Source organism: Cygnus atratus, chromosome 9, assembly GCF_013377495.2.
Source record: "Cygnus atratus isolate AKBS03 ecotype Queensland, Australia chromosome 9, CAtr_DNAZoo_HiC_assembly, whole genome shotgun sequence".
Lineage (NCBI taxonomy): Eukaryota > Metazoa > Chordata > Aves > Anseriformes > Anatidae > Cygnus > Cygnus atratus.
Genome location: NC_066370.1, coordinates 21,121,965 through 21,144,337, shown reverse-complemented (window position 1 = coordinate 21,144,337; position 22,373 = coordinate 21,121,965). Strand labels below are relative to the sequence as shown.

The 22,373-nt window shown below is 40.0% G+C and overlaps 1 protein-coding gene across 3 annotated transcripts in view; it reads left to right on the top strand.

Annotated features, from left to right (window-relative positions):
- The window catches only part of FNDC3B (fibronectin type III domain containing 3B), a 185,338-nt gene that overhangs the window by 159,180 nt on the left and 3,785 nt on the right, over positions 1 to 22,373 (top strand). For all 3 annotated transcript variants that reach the window (XM_035557360.2, XM_035557361.2, XM_035557362.2), the window contains 3 exons: positions 661 to 873; positions 11,323 to 11,489; positions 14,562 to 14,689. In XM_035557360.2, the coding sequence (XP_035413253.1) occupies positions 661 to 873; positions 11,323 to 11,489; positions 14,562 to 14,689 (508 nt within the window). The remainder of the gene's footprint in view (positions 1 to 660; positions 874 to 11,322; positions 11,490 to 14,561; positions 14,690 to 22,373) is intronic.

Below are 22,373 nucleotides of genomic sequence, written 5' to 3'. Positions count from 1 at the left end.
CGAAGAACATGGATTAGTTCATGAACTTTGTTAGAAAAACACAAAGCACTTCTGCATTGTATGTATTCATAGTTACACAGTTAATGTTTTCCAGGTCTCAGCTCTATCTGTGCCTCTGTCCTTTGCAGTAAGGATATTTAATCAGCAGTTCCCCATGTCATCTTGCATGACTACAAGGAAGATTCGTGTTTTAAGAACTCTCAGAGCGCGTACTTTGCAATCCCCTTGGCTAGATTCTTACTCACTGTTAGCAGTAATTCACTGTGCCAGTGGTACCATTGAGGAAACGTGAGTGCTTGCAGTCTAAGATATTACTTCACCATGGCTTCAGACTGACAGGGTAATAAAATGTATTAGCTAGGCTCACATGTGGTTAAAAGGACTGCCATCAGCTTCTGAGATTGCTTAGCCAAATCTTTCTGCCTCTGCTTTACAGCATTTCTCAATATCTTCACTGCTGCTCTTAATACAAACAGGTTGATAATACTTGATGGCTTTACAGAGGCTTTCACCTTGCCAAAGCAAAGGAGTAATAGCTGGGAGAGGGCACTGTATTGGTGATGGACCAGGGTGGGCCAGAAGGCTGTCTTGTTTCTTGAGACTTACCTACACTTGTGAAAGCACTTTATTTAATATTCGCCTTTATCTTGTTCATTTTAGGATCAGGATCCAAGCTGTCAATGAAATTGGAGCTGGACCATTTAGCCACTTTATTAAAGCAAAAACTCGGCCATTACCACCCTTACCTCCTCGGTTAGAGTGTGCTGCAGCAGGTCCTCAGAGCCTGAAGCTGAAATGGGGAGACAGCAGTTCCAAGCTTCATGCTGTGGATGACATGGTCTATATCTTGCAGATTGAAGACAGAAATAAGAGGTAAGAGATATGATTCTTCTTGTTGTGTTAATGGAAATGAATTCTGGCTCATCATAAGCACTTGTGAATCACAGTAAGAAAACTGTTTTCCTGATTCTTTCCTTCTACAGATGTATACAGTCTGTTGTTTGAATAGGGATTCTGTGCCTGTATTCTAACAAAGCAAATTGCATAACTAAGTTATGCAATATGTGAATGTTGCCTAACAGTCTGATCTCTTCAATGAATAAATATCATAGATGGTCCCTAATTTACCAAGAAACACTCTCAACTGGTATAATTAGGTAAAGTAACTGATGTGTCAAGTAGATAATCCATAGGGACCTTCAGTACGAATAATAATTTTGTGTAAATTAGCATGATTCTTTCAATTTAAGTAGAGCTGTGCTGAGTTTATGCCAGCAGAAAGTCTGGCCCAAAAGCTCTAATTGTAAGCAATAAAACCACCATGAATAACGCCTAAATACCTCCCAGTGTTTCAACTGCACTAATGTAGAGAGGGTACATGCTCCCCTGTATTAATACTGAGAGGTGTCCAATGAATATAAATGCCCATTTGAAAGTCTGGCTGATAAAACAGTTTCTGAAGAGTGCAGTGATGCTTGGCAGGAGCCCATCACCTGCAGCAGCATGTGATCAAGCCAGCTGTAAAGAAACATCCAGCAGGCTTCTTTTGTTTGCTTTCATGTAGCACTGCAGGTAGGAGGGTGAAGAACTGCAAATTGTTTTGAACCTGTTTTTACGTTGGAGAAAGAAGTTTCCTTGTAAGAATAAAATGCATTGTTACCTGGCAGCAAAGAACCAAAGCTTTTTCTAGCATCACCATTTGGTTTTGCACAAGCTTTCTACTGCAAATGGTCTCTGAAGAGCTGTTAATTAGGAGGAACTGCTGCTCCTTGCACTTGCTACTCTGCTATGTCTTCCATGCTTTACATTTGAGTTATAATCCACATGAGCTCCCAGAAATGCAGAGAAACTACTCATCTACGCTGATGACTTGAATGGAGCCCTTGCATGCAGTGGTTGTCCTTCGTGGCTGGGTTTGTAGCAATCTCTTTGATTAGTATCTGAAATGAGCCATAGCCCCGAGCCCTCAGGCTGATGCAGTGCGTGCCAGTGTGGGCACAGCATGCGAGTGGGATCTGTGTGCTGTTCTCTCTGAGAGGTGCTGTGTTTGAGAACATCTGGGGCTGACAGGTCTTGGCAATATGGTCTATTTATTTGTTCCCTATCTGACTGTCCCTTTTTCCTCCCCATTTGCATGCTTCTGTTCCTGAAAGGACACAGCAGCAAAGTTTTGTACATTCAGGAGAGCTATCAGTCCTAAAGAACAGAAAATGACAGCCCACACCTGAATTGGTAAAAACATTAGTTAGTTACAGAGGCAGGAGTCCTCTCAGATCATTCCCCTACAAATAAACCCCGTTACTCAGTCATGTGTATGCCTGTGAAAAACACTGGGATACAGTCCTTCGAGCATCACTGGCATTTCTAATTGTGCAGTGCTGTAACAGGCTAATCCAGGTAAACTATGGATGCCTAATGGAATAGTATAATGCTAGTCTTTAGTTTAAAAAAGAAAGAAAAAAAGAATAAATGATCTAGAATAAAGAGGATGATTTGGAATCTTCTATGGCTTGAAAGGGTTGTTGGAAGGTGCCACAGTGTCCCATCTGCTCAGAGAACAGACAGCACCTGACTCTGGGCAAGACATGGATTACTCAAAATCATTGAGCCAGAGGGTTGGCCTTTGTATTATCCTTCTTCTTTCCGAAGTTGTTGTTACTATCTTCTCTAAGACATCAGAAATTACTTTTATCTGCTTTATATTGAAATCCCTCAAGTCAATATTACAATTTCCCCTTCTTTGGTGAATCTGAGCACACAGTTTGTGTATTGTAGCTTTCCTTGCTGATGAGGTTTGAAATATGAGTTAATTTTGAAGAGACATTGAAGCGTTTTCACAAACAGAAATGCAAATGTGAGCAAATTCTTCTTAAAAACAAAAATCAATGGTAAGTCAAATCTGACCCTGATGGTTCTATTAGGCTTTTCGTAAAGATTGGGTTTGGGCTTTGTGCAGTGATAGTCAGCCAGTGCTCTTGAGTGTGTCTTGGTCATTAAGAATTGTTTTTAACTTTTCCGTGCTGTAATGAGGTATAATGGGCTGGTTGTTGCAGACTAAATGCTTCATTGATTGCAAGACCCGTGGAACAAAATACTTGGAAATCTCCTGACGCTGATTAATATAGGGGCTTGGAAAGGTGTGCACATCAGAAATGTACCTGCTTTCTCTCTCATTTGCTCTTTGGTGTGTGACATTTAGGGAGATCAAATTAGCATCTCTTGTCCTTTCAATTATGTGCAGCATTAGTGGAAATGAAGAAAAATCTGTTTCTAGAAAGCACAATACATGGGAACGTTAGTTGAAGGAGGTTGACCTTTATGTAAAGAGGACGATAAAATTTCTTTCTTTTTAAAATAAACTTTCAGTTGTGCCTTCATTTCCTAACTTCAGTAATGTCAAGAAAATCATGTTAATCAAGTTGCACTGTTTTCCAGAATACTGTGGATTTTTCTTTTCCAGGTGAAACAAATGAATCTAATTATAGTAATTCTTCTGATATTTTTTTTCCTGTACTCGTAATTAGTCTTTAGTTGTTTCTACAACTAATTATACCCCTTAGTGTCTTAAAATGCTTACAATGTCTAGTCTGAGAGAGAGAAATAGCAAGTACATTATTTGTGGGTCATTCATCAGTTACTTGTGTTTCTTTTAGGTAAATATATATTGTGGTTTAGGTGAATTCTGTGATTTTTGTGCGTGTACAGACAAATAAAAATATGTATAATTATATTTTAAGGGAATCATTGGGATAGTGGAATGAGAAGCATCTTAGATATTCTTTAAAAATATCAGCGAAGGATTGTTGACCATTCTTAGTCTGCTTTTGTAAGTGGATTGTAAGGTTGTGTTTGCTGACATTCTAAACTGTAAGTGCTTTTGTTCTGTTTATTTGCTGAATAAATGAGTTATGACCCTATATCACTGGGTAAACAGTAGTAGTAGCATTTCCCTTTCATAGCATATGAAAGATTGTTTATGTATATATTAAACTATTTTAAAATACTTTGTTAAACTGCAGGTATTTTTCATTTAAGGAGATGCAATTCTTGGAAAAAAAAAAAAAGGAAGGAAAAAAAAGAAAATTAGATCCAAAAATAGGACCTGCCTAATGACTATAAATTTTAATTGGCACACGCTGGTTTTCTGGTAACTGTCTTTCTTGGTAGGAGTATTCAAATATGAATAACCCAAAGGCCACAGGCACACAGAGATGTACTCCTGGAAAATTCTAGCTGCAAGGAATACAGGAATAAAAATTGCAAACAAATGATATAATCCCTTGAATTGATTTCCTTCTTCTTGCGTAGTTTTACCTTAACTTGAATACAGGGTGAACTCTTCCTGAGCATACCAATTTCTTTCTGGGGTGGTCGTTCATCATTTATGTACAGCTGCAGGGTCTTGCCTTAAGGTTGCCAGCGACTTTGACTTCAACAAAAGACTAATGACTCAATGCCTTAATTTATATGGAGGTCAAATCCTGCGTTGTTAAATTATTTGGAGCTTACCAATTAACTTCAGCAGGCCAGGTGTTTTTCACAGTGTATTTTATTATGAAGCTGCACCTTACCTACCTGAATGTCCTGACAAAAACGAAGCGGTAAGATTTGCAAAGCAGTAATAATGTAATAGCAATCTGAAACGTGAATTGGTCGGCAGAGATCTATTGCAGCTCTTTATTCCACCTAAGCAGGCAGTAGATCGATAATCTCAGTTAGAGGAGCACTGCCTCACCCCGACCCTTTTACAGAGTCATTTTGGAAGGCTGTTCAGTTTATTTCATAAGGCATCACCCCTCATGCTCCTTGACCAGGAGCGCTGCTGATAAGAGCATTAATCTGCTGCTGCTGAACTGCGTTCTCTTCTGTTTTGATTTTAGCTTTATTAAGGCTGTTCTTATTTGTATCTGCTGTTAATTTTTAACACATTGCCACTGCAAACCATGGTATTGGTAGCTGCTTAGTAATCTAGTTCTTCTTTGCCAGGGCATTGGATGCTCTTTGTAATTCTTCCCAAATCTTTCATTCAGATGCTATTAATTCACACTAAGTTGTGCTCAGTATTCTCCGTTCTGTCTGTTCATTGACCTCTGATGTGGTTGCATGCAAGAACTACATTGGGCACTTTGCCGATCTATCTTCCACTCCTCCTGGAAGTGCTCAGAAGCTGTTGAGATTTTACTATGTGTTTTCTATGTGTTTACTGTGTATTTTCCCCGGGAATCACTCAGAATCAAAAATTTATTCTCAGTCTCTCTCATTCTTGAAGTTGATTTTCAGTGTGTGGTTGTCTTTCTTTGCGATATGCCTCATCTACCACCCGGGTAAACAGCAGAATTTATGTAGTCTATGTGCAGTTTTTCTTTGCCAACTTCCCAGAAGTCTAAATGATTGCACAAGGTTGCAGTCTGAAAGGGGACAAAAGGGAAGCAACCCGAAGCATCAGCAGCTTTCTTCTCTCTGGCAATCTGTCAGGACAAATACAATCCTAAAGCCATGATATGGCAAAGCGGGGTGGGTGGGAAGGTGGCTGTTGCTTTGATTCAGTCTTCTGTGGTCACAAGCTACAAATCGAAGCTGCGCTCAGCAGTATGAATGTCAAGGGGAAGATGGTAATTGATCCTTCAGAAATTAATTTTTATTGCTAGCTGGGAGCTTCTGTATGTTGAGGCATCTCCATTTTCAGTAAGTCCAGAAACGTGACGTGTGACTATCTGTGGTAAATAAGGATTGCATGCTCAAATTCAGCAGCAGATGAAAGGATGATCTAGTAGAAGCAAGCTAAAAATCAATTTTGGCTGCAAGTGCTCCTTGTCTCGCCTGTGGATGTGCTAGATAATTAAGCAAAGAAAACAAACTCTTTTCATTTAACTGTTAGTACTTCTTTTCCTGCCTCTTTCCTCTCTCCACTTAGTTTTGAATTTCTAAGTACAAGGAAAAAAACATGGTCTCCTTCAGTGGGTCATGTTGTTACGCCTGTAAGCAGAAATTCTGTTGCTGGTGTAGGGAGGAGGTTGGTTTCTAAACATGCTGTGAGCAAGCATACAGCATATGCTTTCTAAAAGGTATCTTCTAGAAAACGGATCTCTGGCTCAGAGGGGCCAAAGTGTCCCATCTGTTTGGTCTATGCCTCAAATTAGGGCAGGAAGTCAGGGCCGGAGGAGGTTACTGAACAGAAAACTCTTTGGGAACCTATTCCCAGGAGTTTCCCTTCCCTCAGCACCTACCTACAAGTGGAGATGCCAAGGAGAGGCTTGGGAAGGGGCCCCAAAGCTGGCGTGCAGCCAGCAGCACGGCAAGCCTGGGTCAGCCTGGTACAGGTCACAGGAGCACCGAGGGATGGGGATGCTGCAGATGGCGAGCTTCTCTCTTTGAGCTGAAGGCCTTGAGATGAAGCAGGAATGGAAAAATTGTGTGTTGCGTCTGAATAGGGGCCCACTCTAGACTTAAGATGCTTATGGCTGGGGAAGGGCAGGTTTGTCATGTTGTGAGAGGTATTAATTCATCGTGCTTTCTACTTAGTTCCTGACTCTAGGGCTCCTCTACCGTCTAGCTTGAAAAAATCTGATGGTACCTCTGTTTTGGCCTCCACCGAGATGGTTCTCACCATTTCCCTTGTAGTAAGCCAACCCCATTCCCGTGACACCTAGGTGTAGCAGAGGTGTGTGACACTCGCTGGCACCAACGGGAGAAACTTCACCGTGAAGCTGAGAGGTGCAAAGCTTTCCGATCAGCCCTGGGGTGACTGGGCTGCAGGCAGATTTCCCCAGGCAGAGCATGATAAGGGGAACCTTTGCCTTGCATCGGAGGTAGGGCCGTACTGGAGATAAGATCTGCCCCTGCGAACGAGGGGCAGGTGCGGGCGCTGCAGAGGGGCTGAGCCCCACAGCGGGGCTGCCCGGCCTTGTTCTGCTCGAGCACTTCGCAGAACTGAATGTTCCCTGTCTCAGGGGGTGAATTAGATGTTTTTGTTTTGAAGCTTTGCTTTGCTGGGTGCGTCTGCGTAGTGTAGGGAACCGCTGGTGGGGAAAGAAAATCGCTTAAAGCAGTGAGTGTTTGATAATGTTCTTTAGAGAAAATAAGAGGAACAGTCTAAAAAAAAGTAGGTGGGGGCTATAATTGTGCAGATAACTGGGACATTGGAATAATAACATTAAAAGAGCTGTTGGTTTGTGAAATTCATGTACTTTGCTTTCTAATTGTGCAGTTGCCCATGTATGCTGAACAGAAGCCTCGGGTCACCAGGTCAGCCCTGTGGTGTATTAATGACCACGATCCAGCCAAAACTGTGGCAGATGACCACGTTTTTCTGGGAGGCAGTAAGAGAACCATTCAGGTGGCTATTACAGCCCTTGTACTTGGCTCAAGATTGCTGTCTTATTTAGTACTGTACATTAGATTTTCTTTCAAATGAAATTGTTGCAAAGACAATTGTGTTACTAAAATATAAACAAAACCAGAGACTTTGAAAGGGAACCTGCTGATTAAAATGTGCTGAGCAATAATGAATGAAGGTAGAGCAAGTATATTCATAATCCTCTGCTTGACTGGAAGTGACTGAAGTGGAGGAAACAAAATAGCTCAAACGTAAAACATTTCCAAGAAGATCTTCGCGGTGAATAAAAAGGTATTGATGAAAAACTAGCAGCAGTGGTGTCTCCCAAACAATCATTCTAGGACATTGTGTTCTGTCTTTTCCTCTCTGTGTAAGTAAATGAATAATCCGTGACTGACATGAGAATGTCTGGGGAAGAGAGAATTCAGATCACTCAAGTGAGATGAGGGGGAAGAATTCTCTGGGGAGAGTCTTTTTCCCTCGAGAAAGTTGCTTTCTTCTCAGTTTGTGCTGTTACTTACGTGGAGAGGAGAGGAGAGGCAATACTGCATCACGTTAAATCCTGATACTACAGGTTAGCTTCTGGATGATGCAAATTTAAAATAAATAAAATTACTGTATTGAGGATACAGTTAGCCTGCAGAGGTAGTCTTTTCTCAAAGACAAAATATCAGATACGGAATGCAGCCTAATATCTTTCAACTTTGGCTGGGCAAACCTTTTAGAATCGAACATCTCTTGGTGCTTATTAGCATACTCTGGGGGTTTACATGAATGGTCCAAGCAGGTAGGGATTAGAGAATGAACACGGCTGGGATGCACTCGAGCATGTTTTGTGTTTTGGTTTTGTCCCTCTTAAAAGGGGAGAGTGTTAAAGAAATAAGCGAGAAAGTATAAACGTACTTCTGTAAGTGTGTTCCTATATAGGAACAAGAACACTTTTGGCTTGTTTAAATCACTTGTGTACCCATACTATCCTTACATTTTTACGTATACAACTGATTTAACATAACATTGGACCTGCTAGGGAACTAATCTAGTACAAGACTATGCTATTTACAGAGATCTTTAACTTCTCTCAGTTCTCGAATCCAGTTCACCTTTCAGCCCTGTCAGTATATAAGACATGAAGATAAGCTCAAAGCTAGCTTATTCTTAAGAGAAGGTGTGGAACAGGGCTTGGATGAAGAGTAGTGAACAATGTCAGACTTTCCAAAAAGGCAAAGGTATATAGAGCTCACTTTTAAATGTCCTTTTAAAATTGCCTTTAGATTTAGAAAAAATCAATTTGCAATAATATGAACAAATTGTCGTATTTAGCCAATTTTTAATGTTTACAGACATCGCGGTAGTGATAAGAAATCATACTGAGTAATTCAACTTTAAGATCATTGCAGTCCTTTTGCAGAAAATTTGGAAGACTGAAAAAAGATCAGAGGATATATTGCTTCAATTCTATAGCCGTTTACGTCAAATGGGAAATATACTATTTTTAAACATAACAGAAATAACTCTGAGGTACAGAGTACCTGCTTTGCTCATGAGAAAAATACTACATTGTTATAAAAATAATCACTGGTGTATTGAAGCTAAAATGTTTCATCCGTATTATGTTTCTTACATCACTGTTTGGATTCTTCAAGGATAATTACAGAGCATCATTGTCATAGTAAAGCCTAACAGCAATTAAGGTTGATTGACTTACTAGTCAGCCTTTCTTCTTCCAAAATTGGAAGCCATCTTTCTTCAAAGGTGGTTGAATCTCAGAAGTTTGTGTGTGCTTTCATTACGGTCCTGTGTATTGAATGTGGATGCAAGCTTTTCCGAAATGCTTTTTGCTTTCATTACAGATATTTCTTCAGATAAAGATATGGAAGTAGAAAGGGGTAGAGATGGAAACGGGATGGGAATATTATTCCAATTCCCAAATGATAGGAGGAGCAGAAGTGCTTTGCCAGATCACTTTGTCAGTGTTATGAAACCTTGCTCGTCTTTGAAAGGCAAAACTGTAACCTGAGAACTAGCATTGCTTGGTATTTACACTATAAATATGTCTCAGAAGTGCACTATAAGCCCAAACTGGGGTAAGAGTGTGCAGAACCATTAGCTGGTAAGGTATATTTATCCTTGCACGTTTACCTAGCTGCACATAGAGCATTATTCTATAACACCACATTGCTTCTTTTTTACTATCTGTAGCCCATGGGTAAGAGCCTCTGTGCACTCCTACAAATACTGCAGTGGCTTCTCAGCCAACCTGAGGTGCAAAACATGGAGTGGAAGAGAGAGACAGTCACCTTGTTTTTTTTCAGTCTTCTGGCCTAAAGAAGTGGTTTGTTCATCAGGCCGTGAACCCCTAGAAATCTTACCCCATCACACCAAGTCTGTTGCAGCCTTTTGAACCTTGCCATTGCTGCCTATGTGAGCTTCAGAAATGTGAGATAGCAAGCATAAAGTAGTTAAAACTACACGAGCATAAGTTTGAAAAAAGTTTGCCTTTGGAAATCAGCTTTAAAATCTGCTCCTAAAAACTTACGGGCATAGGTCTTTGATTTCTAATCAAGGCGAGGGGCTTGCTAAGACTCTCTATGGGTAGTTAGTCGCATTAGTCCTCAAAGTACATTTTCAGCAATTTAAATTACTTGAACATTTCTTTTTATTACAGATGATTCTTGATCTTTGTTTGTACTTCCTTGGGTTTCAATCATAATGTAACATGAATTGATTTCTGTCCCCGAGAGCTAATGACAGACCCAGTTTCTTTGAAATGCTCAAATTGGTTGTACAGTGTATCTCATGCAAAGGCAAAGTGATCAGGACTTACTACCCAAGACAAAGCTAGTACCTAGATAGGGAGGTCACAAGCAAATCACTTTGTTGGCTTCCTGGTGATTTCAAATCAGCTGAAATAGTTAAGGTACTTGAATAAGAGTACTAAATCATCAAAATACTGTGTGATTCTGCGTGGTGAATGTTCTCCAGATTCAGAACTGTCGCAAGTAAGACTGTTCCCCAGTGGAGGCTAAGTGGTTTGATGCAAGATGCTGAGGGCTTCCTTTTTATTTACCCTCATCCCCATTCTGCTCAGCACCTGCGGGGTCAGGATCTCGGTTAGAAATTGCTGGCTAACCTATGACTATTACTGAAAAGCATTTATCTGAGCAGAGCAATTGAAAATAGAAGTCAGAGTCTCTAGCAACCAGTACTTTTTTTTTCTTTAAGATTGTTTTTTTTTTTTTCTGCATTGTATTGTTGGACATGATTATATGTGTTGAGGTTTAGTCTTGTCAATGGAAGTACTTTGGAAGTCACTTCCTTAGTGTCATGTCTCTTTCTTCTTCTCAGCCTGCTCTCAAGCAGACCTGTCATTGCAGGTGTCCCCCGCAGCTCCAGAATTGACATCCTTTTTCCATCCTACATATCCACCTCTCAGTTATCATGCTTTCCCTCTTTCTTTCCATTCATATTCCACAATGTATTAAATATTAAATGCAATCCTTATGCTCTGATTTACATAGTGACTCTGACTTAAGATGGCATAGATAAGTGCACGATCTCATCTGTGGGTCTTAGTGTGTGAATAAGGTCCAAATCAAGCAACAAAAGCTTCAAAGAATTAATCTTGCTTTAAACATGTTTAAACGAGCATCACACTCAGTGCATTGTATCAGAGCACAAGTTGAATCCATTTTGATTACTGCATGGTAGGAAAGAAATGTGTTGACAGAAGTATTTCCAGATACTTAACTTGCAAAAATGATTACATGAATTATTATTTGCAAAAGAGGCAATGAAATTGTTCTGATTTGCCTGATTCAATAATCATTGTGTTCTAGTAGCAAACCATTTTTAAACGTGCATTTAACAGCTTTGCAAAGCATGTTCTGTCAGTTTTCACATGTATGCATTGAGCTGATAGATGTAATAGACTGAAACGCTAGTGCTGCTCCAATGTAATTATGTATTCTAATTTTCATTGTTTTCAGGTTTATTCCAATTTATAGGGGACCAAGTCATACATACAAGATTCAAAGGCTGACAGAATCCACTTGTTACTCGTTTAGAATACAGGCTGTCAATGAAGCTGGGGAGGGACCTTTCTCAGAAATAGTTACCTTCTGCACAACTAAGTCAGTCCCACCTGCAATCAAAGGTATGTAATATTTTTTACATATACCTAGGTAACGTAATTACTTAAGTAATTGATAAATTCAATCACTTTGTAAATGTTAACATAAGTATGCAATAACACAAAAATTGGTGCATGCTGCTTCTGTGTATCTGTGAATAGTGAAGTTACATGATGGAGGGAAGCTAAATTATCACAAAAAAGTTCATATAATCAATGTTAGCGTTATACCTACCAGCGTTATTATACAGACACAGTTAAAATGCTGCTACTAACAATAATGTTTTCCAGGGGATTGCTCTTAATTACGGGAACACTTCCATCAGGAATATAACAGCTGCACTATATACGTGTACATACCAACTCAAGTGTTAAAGTTGCACACTGGTTTAAGTTGTGTGAGTAACGTTCAGCAGAGCATTTCAGAGTTTATTCTTCCTTTAATTTAGAAAATTAGTAACAAAGTCACATACATAAAACATTTGATTCATTATCTCTCTTAGCATGCGTTCCACTAGAAGAACAAAAGGCCTAATTAAATAAAGTTGTATTATGATACATCTTTTCCTTTGTGTGAATTCTGCCTTAAGTAATTCTGCTCCTTCTTCCAAGAACTATTATGCAGGGAGCAGATTTGTTATATTGGTTGTCAGATAAGCTAAAATCAGATGCCATGCTAACCTTTTTTTTTTTCTGTGTTCTTAAAACTGATTTTTCAAGCTGTACTATTTACTGTGAAAAACAGTAACTGTTAGTTTGTCAGAGTGGTTTCAGTTGTTCCACTGTATTTGGAATCTGGCTTTGGTGATTTTGACACTATTCATGACCTAAGATTTAGAGAGGGGAAAACACTGCTGGGATGTACTGTCCTGTCCCTCGGTTACCTACTCTGAATCACTCTCAGGAGCAACAATGCTCTTGAGTGCAGGGAGAGCATCAGGAGATTGGCTTCACGACACTAAAATCAGCCTATGTGAGAATCCCACCTTTGTTCCCGCCTTGCTTTCTCCCAGGCTTTGGCATTTGTTTCAGTGCTGTTTCTGGAAGAAGATAGCTGTATCTGTTTGGTGTGAAGCTCAAGTGTAAATTACACTTACTTACTGGTGAATTATCCTGATTCACCATATTGCGCAGTTGTCCTGATGTCAGATACACTACCCAAAAAAGGAAGCTCGTGCTAGATTAACCAGGCTCGCTAGCACATGCTAAGCCTGCGTTACTGTTGTCTTCACTCCTCTTAGCAGCACTAACTGGCTAAAGCTAGCGCAGGCATGCACTGTAGTCACAGTCTCATTCTGATGGACAGAAATCCATTTTAGTAAGTTCAGCTCTCACTTAGGTTTTTGTTTTGTTTTGAGCTGCGTGAGTACTGAGTCCTTGTTAAAGGTGACTCACACGGAGGACTGAATATCAATCCATTAAGACAGGGGGCAGATACTGGGTTGTGTGTGGGATGGGACCACAGGTACATGACAAAACACTGGCTGTAAGAGAGAAAAGGGCACGGCAAACACTGTGTTAGTGAACGCTGCCGTGAGAAGGTAATGCTACAGGGAAAAGGGATCCATTGAGGCAGCCAACAACATAACCATGTGGATTCCCTTCTGTGTTCAGAGCAATACAGAGGAATGTATGCCATAAACTTTGTTCTCTGGGTATCAGAAGCACATGTTTGTTCTGTAAAGAAGCCTACTTACTCAGTAATGCCAACCCTAAAACAGAATATTGATAATGGCAGTTTTGTAAGTGTCAGACAAAAATCTACATGTATCAGGCGGAGGGAACAAAGAGGAGGGAAAATCATTGAGAAAGTTGTTGTCAACTGAAATGAAGGTGTCTATTATCAGTCTCTCAACACAGGCAGAAGTGCAGAGAGAAACAAGCGAATATTGATGACATTTGGGTCTGCGTATGATTCATGTGTTCCTCTTGGGTGGTAGCAAATTAATCTAGAATTCATATAATGTATGCGGCCGCAGCAGCGTTTGTTTCCTTGATAGAGTCTCCTGTTGTCTGTTTTCATGGGCTGTGAGCCTACATTGCCTTTAACGAGCTCATGGCCTTGCACGTGCACACGTTAACCGCTTGGTGAAGTGTTTAGCACCAGTGTTTCTCCCAGTTTCATTTTTTGGTCATGTGCTTTCTTGTTCTGCCTGATGAATATGTTGGTGGAGCCCAAATGCTGTCGCAGTTGCCTTCCAGTGGAAGATGCTTAGCTGTACATATAAACACAGCTGCTCTGCTCGGCTCACCTGCACGCTTGCTGTTGGGCATAGCACGGCATCTTCTGGCTTTCAGCTGGTGAGAGATCTGTTCACCAGCAAGGCAGCGTTTTAACAGCTGATAAGTGGAGTTTCTTGGAATTCCAGTGAAAGCACAAGTCTAAGCCTTGTTAAAACTACCAGGTTTGATCATCTGAACTTCAGGCTCGGAATTATTCACAAGTCCAAGTATTTAAAATTATGCTTGTACTTCTGGTTCCCAGGCTGGACTTAATCTCGAATATAGATTATTTAAATTCTTACATTTAAGACATATTTAAATGTCTTCTGACATTCCTTCTCTCATTTTTCCTGAATGAAATGATTGATACTAGTGCTGTCTTTCAATGATGTGTGGCTGGCTGCCTTAGGGCATGGGAAGAATACACAAACATCTCCACTGGTACAGGTGATTGCTCAGAACTTCATGAAATTGCTGCTTTTATTAATGCCAGTGTAATTCCTGAGTTGGCTTCTGCTTCGAAAAGCCCGTTGCATTAATCATCCCCAAATTTCACCAAATTTTCTGTATGTACTGTTTGTTGCTGTTTAACACCACAAGAATACAAAACTGCTTATTTCAAGACAATCTTGCCTGATTTAAGTGAGACTTTTGAGTGACTTAAAAATCCAGCCCCGGTTTTACTTCTTTCATCCAGTTGTGATAGTAATTTGACTTTTGGCCACATAAATATATTATATATTGTGCTATTAAACCCATGATGTCCTGAGATTCTCTTTTTAAAATGTTGTTATGCTGTAAAGTGCATGTAAAATAAGTAACATTTGAATGAGGTCTTTATATTAAATGCTTGTACATTTATTTTTATCGTAGCCCCTCGGGTGACACAGTTGGAAGGAAATGTCTGTGAAATTGCCTGGGAAATGGTCGCACCCATGAAGGGGGATCCTGTTGGTTACATTCTGCAGGTACTGGTTGGAAGAGAATCTGAATATAAGCAGGTAGGAAAACGTTCTCAATTATCTTGTCTAATTGATGGAAGTAGAAACGGTTTTGAACAGTCTCTGGGCTGCTTCTTTCTACTGCGTTGAATTATACCCTATGGTGATGCATCAGGTGAACTTTGGTAAAGACTGAGTCAAAATCAAGAACAGTAGTAGGTTGTTTTCTCCCCCAAGGGATTATATAGAACACTGTTATCTCACCGGAATGATTTACGCCCTCTCCAGAGATGATTACTGTTTCCAACTGAACTAACCTTTAGAAAGTTACAATTCTGTCCACCCAGGTTTTCTGCTGGTGCTGACTGCTGTCTGAAGATGAGATGAACTAGGTGGCTCATTTTTCCTAATTCACTAAGCTGCTTCCTGGATTTTCAGGGTAGCTCTCAAGACCTTGTATCAAGGATTTCACTCAAGTAGACAACTTTTAATTGGTTTGTTCAGCCATCCCATTCCTGTGTAGGTGTAGATGTATGGATGTGTTACTGCTTTGTATCAGGTGCCTCACAGAGACTGTATACTTACGTATACCTGAAGTATGGATGATCCTTCCTGACTTGTCTATATTGACTAGAGATCACAAGTGGACGTTTCCCCAGCACATCTGAAATGGAACAACTCATTCATAGCTAAATCTTTCATTTCATCTATCGTACCTCTAGCTTTGTTATTTACAGTGCACTTCATCTGGGCACTGTCTTCTGCCTGTCCTTTCATTCATTGTCATACGGATTCCAAATAAGTCAAAATGGGAGAATGAGGTATCTTAAGCCCTAAATTAAATTCTTAAAAATGTGAATAAGGTGGTACTTTCTTTGCAACTATGCCTTTGCTTCTCTTCAGTCTTATTTCTGAGTGTTACTGCAAATTAATGAGTTATCTAAAATAACATAAACATAACATATAAGCATAAATGCATAAAAACAATTCATGTGGGTGCTACATATTCCGAAACCTAGCCATTGTTTTTGTTGGGAATCGTTGCTGGCACTGTACACGTAACATGACCTCTCTTTACTGTGGTGGCCTCTTAGTGGTAAGTGGGTTGAGTGGACCTGTTCTGCTGTTGCTGTTCACAAGTAGCCTCAACACACAATCTCCATGTACAGCTTTAGTGAGCATAGCTTCAGTGCTTAAAATGTTTTGGCGATCCTTGTGGAGAACTGGGCATGGCTTCATGTTTCTTTAAGGTAGCTGATGGCTTAATCTTTGTAGCCAAAAAATAATGGTGTGAAAAAACACCAGCAATAAAGGAAATTAAAAGTTGTCTTCAGGGTCTGATACTGGTTTTAGTTTCTCATAAGCACATGAAGCATGACAATGCTGAGAGGTATTTCACTTGTGTTCTCGCAAGTGACTCACTTGGAAGAAGCTCCCGGCTGCGATTCTCAAAGCCTGACACCGTGACTTCTGTGGCTGGACCAGCCGATAACCAGCCGTGGAAGAGGAGAGTTGCACAGCTCACTGTCTCAGAAATCGGCTTCGCTGATCGAAGTTATTTATTTATGTTTGTCACCAAATAAAAATTCACTTTTAAAATTACCTTAAAATTTTAACTTTTCAACTAATGAACATAAAAAGCTTTTTCTCTTACAAGTCCATAATCCTGTCAATAGTCACATCACTTTATTTGCAGCAATTTAAAGGCAGCTATTTAAGCCAAGACTTTAAAAGGTTTTAACTAGGAAGATGTGTTAAAAATCCATGGAGCCACATCTTGTGCCTGCTCCTAATTGATTTACTTGAGGTGAATATAGCTAATAGTTGACCAAAAAAGTTTTTTTCATTTTAGCTCAAAGCTCTAATTCTTGTTTTCAGGGTTTTAATAAATAAAAGCTTACGAGTGTAAGTTCATGTACAGGCATCTCCTGGAGTAGAACAAACCAATTAAACTGGAAAGCGTTTACTGAACATTACCATCTGTACAAATGACTGCACAGCAGAAATCAAGATGATGATCGCTGTGAGTCTATTTTGTGTGTGTGAGATGGGAGAATGTTTGATACACGTCTGTGTTCCCCCCCCAGGAAATTCTGCAAAGATTCTGTTATTCTGACAGACATAATAGGAAGATGTCAATATGCCCTTTGCAGTACTGGCTTTGCATTCATACTGTTCTTATGTATTTTAAACTAGTGCAGTTGTGTTTTATGGCCGAGAATGTTGCATGCTTTCCATAATGGATTTGAGTCTTTCCAAAAGAAAGATCCTATCTTCATGAAAACTGAGTTAGATCTTTTTCAGGATGGTTGTGTTTGACATGTGAAAACACAACCATATCCTGTGACTGTTTGGGGAACAGTTGTGCACACAGAGTGGGACAGTGCTGAGCGTGGAGTCTGCTTGGACTCCTAAAGGAAGCTCATGCAACTTGTCCCTCAAACTGCATGGTTGTGATACTTACTATTCCTGGAAGAATTTTATACTATGGATCTTGACCCAGTTGTTTGCTCAGAAGCCTTCCAGAAGATGCAGAATATGTTGTTCTTCCATATTAATTTCATTCAGAGAAGAGAAAATCCACGTGGGCACGCTGTGCTGACTAAGCGCGAAGTAGCCTGCTTCATTTTTTCCTGGCACAGAGTAGGGTGTGTGCTGAAACAAGCGGCTATGTTTCTCACTTCTCTCGTTCACACAGTGTAGCTCTGCAGGACACCACGCTGATTGTTTTTTCTGGGACTACCTGTGGAACAGTTTAAAGGAGGGCATCGTAACACCTGTCTAGTATGTTTTATATCTAAAGTGAATGAATATAGCAAACTCACTATGAAGTAAAACATTAACTGGAGAAAACCATGTCGCATTGCCATCTGTTAATTCTCCAAGTTTGAGTTCCCTCATCTTCTGCAGTGTATGTACGTCTTAGGGATGCTCTCAAGAGATGTAAGAACACCTAGGAGGAACCCACTGTGCTGTACTTGTGCCTCATTTACGTTGTAAAAACACATACAGACTATATAAAATAATAATTTTCATTAACATACAAAATATGTGAAATTGCTTTAGCATCTCCTTCCCCTGCTGCAAATTTAGCCACTGACATGCTTCTGGGTAAAGCTCCTGCTCCTGTAGTTTCTGATCATCACACCTGAACTGCCTGCCTCTACTTGTAGCCGCATGGATGCAGCCCTCCACATCCCGTAAGCCACCCTTCCTCTGCCATCTGACCTTGCAGAGGTGGTGTCAAAGTACTCAAACACCCTTTCTTTCAGACTACAGGCATCCCTGCCCTCTTCTGGATGAACTCGTGAGTAAATATTTCTCTACTGAGAATTGTGTCTGATGAATTTGATTTGCAGGAGCTAAACAGATAGTAATTTGGCTACCTAAACACCATGTTAAAAATACTGAATGCTCCTTTTCCTATTTCTTGAGCAATATGTCCTTTTTTTTTTGTGTATTTGTAGGCTTTATTTGGATACATCAGAAAGCAGTGCCATGTGACATTACAGTTCCTTTTAGGAAATCAGATCTTCCTTGTTTACAAGTCAGGAAGTAAACCACTGCAAACTCCAGGAGTCACTGGCTGAGATTGGATTTTGTGTTTCCTGCAGTTTTGTCTGACAGAGTTTATTCAGTTAGAACTTAGCTTCCAGTTGTGTTGAAATCATCCTCAGCTTTGCATAGGTTTAACCTCAAGTGAGTGCAAGGGGCTGGGTTGTGCAGCACAAGCAGGTGAAGTTTGGGATAATGTTCTCTTAGCACACGGCAGCCTAAGTTTTAGTTTCCTACATGAACAGCTTTGGGGATCAAATCACTAAGGAGCCAACTCTTCATAAGAGATGTCCGAGGGAAATGAGAGTGCCAAGTTTTAAAGCTCGTTCATCCTTAAATCATTGCCTGTGAGGAAAAAAAAAATTACGTTTGAAATTTCTGAGAATTTGGAGGCAATTGTGTTTCATGAGCTTCTGCCACAACTGTACTGGGAAGAAAACTGTCCCTAAATGTTTTCCAAATGAAAGTAAATGCATTGGAAAAATGTGAAACGTCCCAGCAGCGCAGTGGAAAGGCTGCTGAAGTCCTGAGGGCCTTTCTGCACCAAGAGGTGGATGCCTGGGAGAATCCAGGCGATGTTACCAAGCTCTGATTTTTATTGTTTGTGCTTTGTTTCAGACTCAGTACACACACAATCTCTGAAACACACTCAGTGCACTGTTAATTTAAAGTTTTAATTTAATTTAAAGTTCTGATCCACAAATCCATGTTTTTCCTTCTCTGTTTTAAATAGCAAGTCAAAGGCACTCGTCCTGGTTACAAGCCAGAATAATATGTATAACATGCGTTGACATTTAGTCTTTGTGCTATTTATGTAGAGTATTTTCTCTGCCTCCTGATGCCAGATTTGTGTAATGAGACGGAACAAATAATTTACTTTTGTTAGAGAATGTAAGTGCAGCCCACCTCCTGTCCACACAGCTCTAAAGTGTTCCAGACCATCTCAGCAGTGGAGTGAGTGACACTGATTATGAGTCCGGATAAAATAAGAAGCCCAGACTGTTTCTTACAGAGAAATCTGTCAAATGACTTAGAAGAAATAAAACCTTTCAAGTGGGCATGCTTTCTAAATAAATTGAAACCTGCCTCTGTTTCTTGATTACCATACAAAACAGGCTTGTATTAATTATTAAATACAGTGGTCATTGCAATGGAGTACAAGCACCACATAAGGTTATCTTACACTTCCCAGTGTGTTGCTTATAGAGCAATGTGGCTGTCATATTTTTATTGTTTGGAGAAGATTGAGGGGTTTTGGAATTATTTAATGACATCTGTGAAATGGAGAAATACTTGCCTACAGGAATTCTCTAGGCTGTCTATTTTGATCAATAGTATCACATGCCGTAAGGGGCTTCAGCAGTGGTTTATTACTTGTGATGATATTTTCACTGAGGGAGCAAGACAAAAAGCTCATCATGTTTTTATTATATTCTCAGGTGCCTAAACAGAAGAGCTGTTTCTAGGAACTGAAAGCGATAAATTGGGTAGACTCTTTACTCTGATTTGGTGGCCACCAAAGCATTGTGTGCTATATATATATATATATATATATATATGTATATGTATATATATATATATATATATAAATGCTGCTTTACACAATCATATTGGGTTTAATCTTTGCGTAGCAAGTTCAAAGGCCTTGTACATAATTGTCAAATTAAGAATTAAATTATTTTTTTTGTTGTTGCTGCGTATGTGAAGTCTGTTCACAGAGTGTAACTGCATTAACAGCCAAGCATATGTGTTTGTGCTCAGGGCATTCTGCCCTAGATTGGCATGGTCCGAGAGGCACTAAGGCAGACAAAATTCAGCGTGGACACTAAGGCAGGCAAAACTGAGCTCAGGCCAGTAGTGCCTTCTGTTGCATAGCCCTCAAGGGCGCTCGCTGCAGCCAGTTGTGCAGGATGCAGAGGCTGCTGTCCGAAGGGATGATAATTAAGCACAAGAGTCGTTTGCCTGTTGCTGAGAAGGGACATAGCTCCACTGGTGCTAACAGTCTTCACCGAAAGCAGGACAATTTCCACCACCTTCCTAGCTCTAGCACAGGAAATGGTTTGTCTTTATCAGCATTGAATATTCATGTAGCCAGTGTACTTTTGACTGTTCCTCAAGCTTTCTTTAAAGATGCACCGTTCTTTCACTTGGCTGACTGGCTTTTTTCTGAGAAGTAGTGTTGAGTAGCTGTCTTGAATGGCCATCTGTATTTATTAGACTGTAATGAAGATACAAGTCTTTGATTTAGCTGACCTTAGCCTCCAGTTACACCAGTATTCACCACCCTGACACACCGAAACAAGTAACAGAAACAACTGCAGAGGTTTTTTTCAATGCAAAGACAGGTTGCATAGATCCAATCCCTAGTATCTGTGAAATGTGCTTTTTGGAAGTTTAGACGGTACTTTTTAAATTAAAATTCAGTTTTTGGATTTTACTGGATTTTTGTTTTGTTTTAGAAGTAGTGTTGTTTGTGGCAAATGAATTACTTTATGGCAAAGGCATGTGAAACTCCTCTGATGACGCATTTTGAAAGGAAGTTAATAATGACAACAGCACCAAAAATACACATTGCTTACAGCTGTGTTGTACAGCTTTGGGTTGTGATGTCTTAGAGACTACAGAAATGGGGGGCTAGCTAAGTCCCTGAAGTAGAAGAATTCTGATGGGTCTGGTGGAGGAACGTTGCCAATTGCCATTGGAAAATACAGTGGCAGGGACTTTCTTGATAAGAGGTATGCTTTGCAAACAGATGTTTCAGCCTTCACATTAATTCTGTGGGCAGCTACAGTGCTTGTAATTGTTTTTCCTGTGATGTATTACTGTACCTTAATGGCTTGCTTCTCGGTGGCTTTGGGAAGATGAGCAAAGATTGCAAGAAAGGCAGTGGCGTGTAGCTTTGGTTAATTGCAGACATTTACAGCATGAATTCGTTGTGCTCCTGTCACTTGAGCTAGAATGAACTTCCTGTGAATGCTGAGCGTACGTGATGAAGGTAAAATACTTTTGTTGAAGCGCTGCTTCTTGCTTTACGTCTTGGGGCCAGGAACCAGCTGGTTACTGGAGTTCTTCGTCTGGAACCTCAGTCACCATCATTCAAACTGTATTTGGAAAAATTGTGGAAGTTTAAAAGTTTAAAAGGAGGAGAGAAAATGAATGGAAGGAAAACCTTGATCTTTTGTCCTAGACCTTTCCAGGCAATCAGACTGGCTTCCTAACTGAAGGATGAGTCTCAGGGGTAAGCATGGGCAGGAAAGTTGCGTTCTTTAAGTGGTGTTTAGCTGAGTCTGTCTCGTTTTGATTTTGTTTCCTACCCTGGAGTAACACACAGGAAGTCCTCTGTCGGCTCAGTTTTAATTTCCCTCGTTACCGTCTCTCAGCCAGAGCTCTTACCTTCGGGAGGGCAGAGAAGCACTCAGCTTCCTGCTCCTGCTGTGAGGAGAAGGAAACTGGTGAAATGAGTAAAGGAAGAAGCATCCAAAGTTGAGTTTTTTTTTTTTTTCTAGGAGATAAAAGCACTTTGTGACACCTTGTTTTTTATTTAATAAAATACCAGTTTCAGCAACCCTGCGTTATATAAATTGTTGACTGGTTATTTGTTTTCAGAGTTCATAAGTGTTTCCAGTGGTCTTTTTCCATCTGAGTTGCAAAACTCTGAGATATTCAGTTCTCTCTCTTCTTTCTCATACTGTGACTCATGCTCTGAGTCATAAGTTACCTACATTTGATTAGCATAAATACATCATGGATTTTGGATTGTTAAAGAACAAAATACAATGCAACCAAGAGGAGCTTTTTATACCTTAATAATATTTTATTGTTTCCACAATTCAGAAAGTGTAATTTCTGGCATAATTGCTGACTCTTGAGAGAAATGTGAGGAAAGTATATTAAAATAATATTTGTATGATTTTTATGACTGTGCAGTGAATGTCTTGCAATAAACTTAGTTTGCAGATTTTCTTCATTTTGGGGCCAAATATGGTGCTTACGTCTTAGACATTTTAAGCATGTAGTCACATTTTAACAGTACAGAAATATGTTTGTGGTATTTATCACACCCACAAAAGATGAGCATGTCTTGTGTATGATATGTTGCCTGAAGTCTTGTCTGTTCTTGTGTGCGTGCAGTCTGAGCTCTCTGTGGAGACCTGCCATGGTCGGACATCTCTGTTCTGTTCCTCTGCAT